The following is a 2,753-nucleotide window of genomic DNA, read 5'->3' as shown; positions in this document are numbered from 1 at the left end:
GTGGGTGCATCTGCACCAGGGTTCAATCTATCGTCCCTTGAGTCCGCGCTGGTCTCTCTCACTCGGTCCTGCATCCGCCCCGGGGACACGCGCAGCTGTGCGCACTCGCGGATTTCTTTTGAAAAAATAACATATTTCTAGACAACCCCCCCCCCATCTTTGCAAACTGGCCAGGAGGCGGGGCTGGAGGTGGGGCCCGTGGTTAATAACGGGAGATAGGCGGAGTCGAGACCAGCTATTGGCTGGGGGGAGTAGTGATGTCACCCATATGACACCCTGATAACGAGTTGAGAGAGAGCCCTCAACTTTTTGCAGAAGAAGCGCGCGCGCCTGGGAGTGCTTGGGGTCCGGCGCTTGCGGCGGCTGCCAGGAGTGGGAGAGCGAGAAATCAAGCGAGTGAGAGAGAGAGCGCGCGCGGGTCCCGGGCCGCCGCCGCCTCCTCTCCGGTCGCCGCAGCCGCCGCCGCAGCAGGGAACGGGACCGGGGGGGAGGGGGGCAGCCGCGGACCCGCGGGGCCAAGGACTTTGCAACTTGCCGGAGAAGGTGGAGGGGCGGGAGGGGGAGGGGCGCCCGCGCAGGAGACCGAGCGCCCAGCCCCGCCGCGGACCATGGTGCAGCAGGCCGAGAGCTCGGAAGCCGAGAGCAACCTGCCCCGGGACGCGCTGGACACCGAGGAGGGCGAGTTCATGGCGTGCAGCCCGGTGGCCCTGGATGAGAGCGACCCGGACTGGTGCAAGACGGCGTCGGGCCACATCAAACGGCCCATGAACGCCTTCATGGTGTGGTCCAAGATCGAGCGCAGGAAGATCATGGAGCAGTCGCCCGACATGCATAACGCCGAGATCTCCAAGAGGCTGGGCAAGCGTTGGAAGATGCTGAAGGACAGCGAGAAGATCCCGTTCATCCGGGAGGCGGAGCGCCTGCGCCTCAAGCACATGGCTGATTATCCCGACTACAAGTACCGGCCGCGCAAAAAGCCCAAGACGGACCCAGCCGCCAAGCCCAGCGCGGGCCAGAGCCCGGACAAGAGCGCGGCGGGCGCTAAGGCAGCCAAGGGCCCGGGCAAGAAGTGCGCCAAGCTCAAGGCGCCTGCGGGCAAGGCGGGCGCAGGCAAGGCGGCGCAGCCTGGGGACTGCGGCGCGGGCAAGGCAGCCAAGTGCGTCTTCCTGGACGACGATGATGAAGAGGACGACGAGGACGACGAGCTGCAGCTACGGCCCAAGCCGGACGCAGACGACGACGACGACGAGCCCGCGCACTCGCACCTGCTGCCGCCACCGGCGCAGCAGCAGCCCCCTCAGCTGCTGAGGCGCTACAGCGTGGCCAAGGTGCCCGCCAGCCCCACGCTCAGCAGTGCCGCCGAGTCCCCCGAGGGCGCGAGCCTGTACGACGAAGTGCGCGCGGGCGGCCGGCTCTACTACAGCTTCAAGAACATCACCAAGCAGCAGCCTCCGCCCGCGCCTCCCGCGCTGTCGCCCGCGTCCTCGCGCTGCGTGTCCACCTCCTCATCCAGCGGCAGCAGCAGCGGCAGCGGCGCCGAGGATGCCGACGACCTCATGTTCGACCTGAGCTTGAATTTCTCCCAGGGCGCGCACAGCGCCTGCGAGCAGCCACTGGGCGCGGGAGCGGCGGGGAACCTGTCCCTGTCGCTGGTGGATAAGGACCTGGATTCCTTCAGCGAGGGCAGCCTGGGCTCCCACTTCGAGTTCCCCGACTACTGCACGCCGGAGCTGAGCGAGATGATCGCGGGGGACTGGCTGGAGGCGAACTTCTCCGACCTGGTGTTCACGTATTGAGGGGCACAGGGCTCCTCGGGAGGCAGTCGTGGCGGTCAGGATAAAGAGGATGGTGGGGGGAGGGGGAGAAGATGCTCATGGTCAGAGATGTGGCGCAGAGAAATTGGAAACGGTGATGAAATGTTGGAGTTAAAGTGAAATGAGTAGTTTTAAACAGATTTTCCAGGTTTTTTTTTTTAATCTTTTAATTTTTAAAAAAATTTTTTGGTCTCCCCACTCTTCCCTTCCTTTATCGTGTCTCAAGGTAGTTGCACACCTAGTCTGGAGTTGTGATTTCCCCCACCCGTAAAAAAATCGTGTTTTGTAATTTCTATTTCTTTTTCCTGAAATTCGTGATTGCAACAAAGGCGGAGGGGACCGGGCGGGGGAGGGGAGGAGGCCCCGCTCCGGAAGGCGCTGTTTGAAGCTCGTGGCTCTTTGAAGTCTGAAAGACGTCGGCAGAGGACCCTTTAGACGGCACAACTGTTACTCTAGGGAGTTGATATTTTTTTTTTCTTAAGAGATTTAAAAAGGAACTGGTGATTTAAAAAAAGAAAAACACAAAAAGGGACCATTGCAACCTTTTTATTTTCTTTTCTTTTTTGGAGGGAGAAAGCTGATGTCTTCTATGCATCCGATTTCTTAAACTGCAGGGAGCTTGAAAAAATGCAGTCTGTACAAACGCTTACAAAAATCATAACTGTGAACTGACTTAAGACCAGAGTTTACTTTTCAGATCAAATTGTTTATGGTTTTACAAATGTGATTTCTACTTGGCAACCTTTTTTTGGTAACTCGTTCCCTTATACCTCCTTGATTGAATACCTTACAGCCTAGACCTCAGTACAAAAAGGTATTGAAACATTTTTGATACATAACAGACCTCAATCTTTTTTAAAAATTAATATATTTTCAGGCGTATTTTTGTACAGTGAAAAGGGAACAATCTTGCTGTGTTTTTTCAGTAAGACTTTCAGG

General features: G+C 57.6%; 1 protein-coding gene across 1 annotated transcript; it reads left to right on the top strand.

The window, feature by feature from the left end:
- Positions 1–306: 306 nt before the first annotated feature.
- On the top strand, positions 307–2,328 carry Sox11 (SRY-box transcription factor 11). The gene has a single exon (NM_053349.2). It carries the CDS (start codon positions 609–611, stop codon positions 1,794–1,796), a length of 1,188 nt encoding a protein of 395 aa, NP_445801.1. The 5' UTR covers positions 307–608; the 3' UTR covers positions 1,797–2,328.
- Positions 2,329–2,753: the final 425 nt, after the last annotated feature.

Source organism: Rattus norvegicus, chromosome 6, assembly GCF_036323735.1.
Source record: "Rattus norvegicus strain BN/NHsdMcwi chromosome 6, GRCr8, whole genome shotgun sequence".
Taxonomy (NCBI): domain Eukaryota; kingdom Metazoa; phylum Chordata; class Mammalia; order Rodentia; family Muridae; genus Rattus; species Rattus norvegicus.
Note: the sequence above shows the minus strand (reverse complement) of the source record. Positions and strands in the feature narration are given on the sequence as shown.

Coding starts and splice junctions, on each gene's coding strand:
- Sox11 (NM_053349.2), top strand. CDS start 609: ATGGTGCAGCAGGCCGAGAGCTCGGAAGCCGAGAGCAACCTGCCCCGG.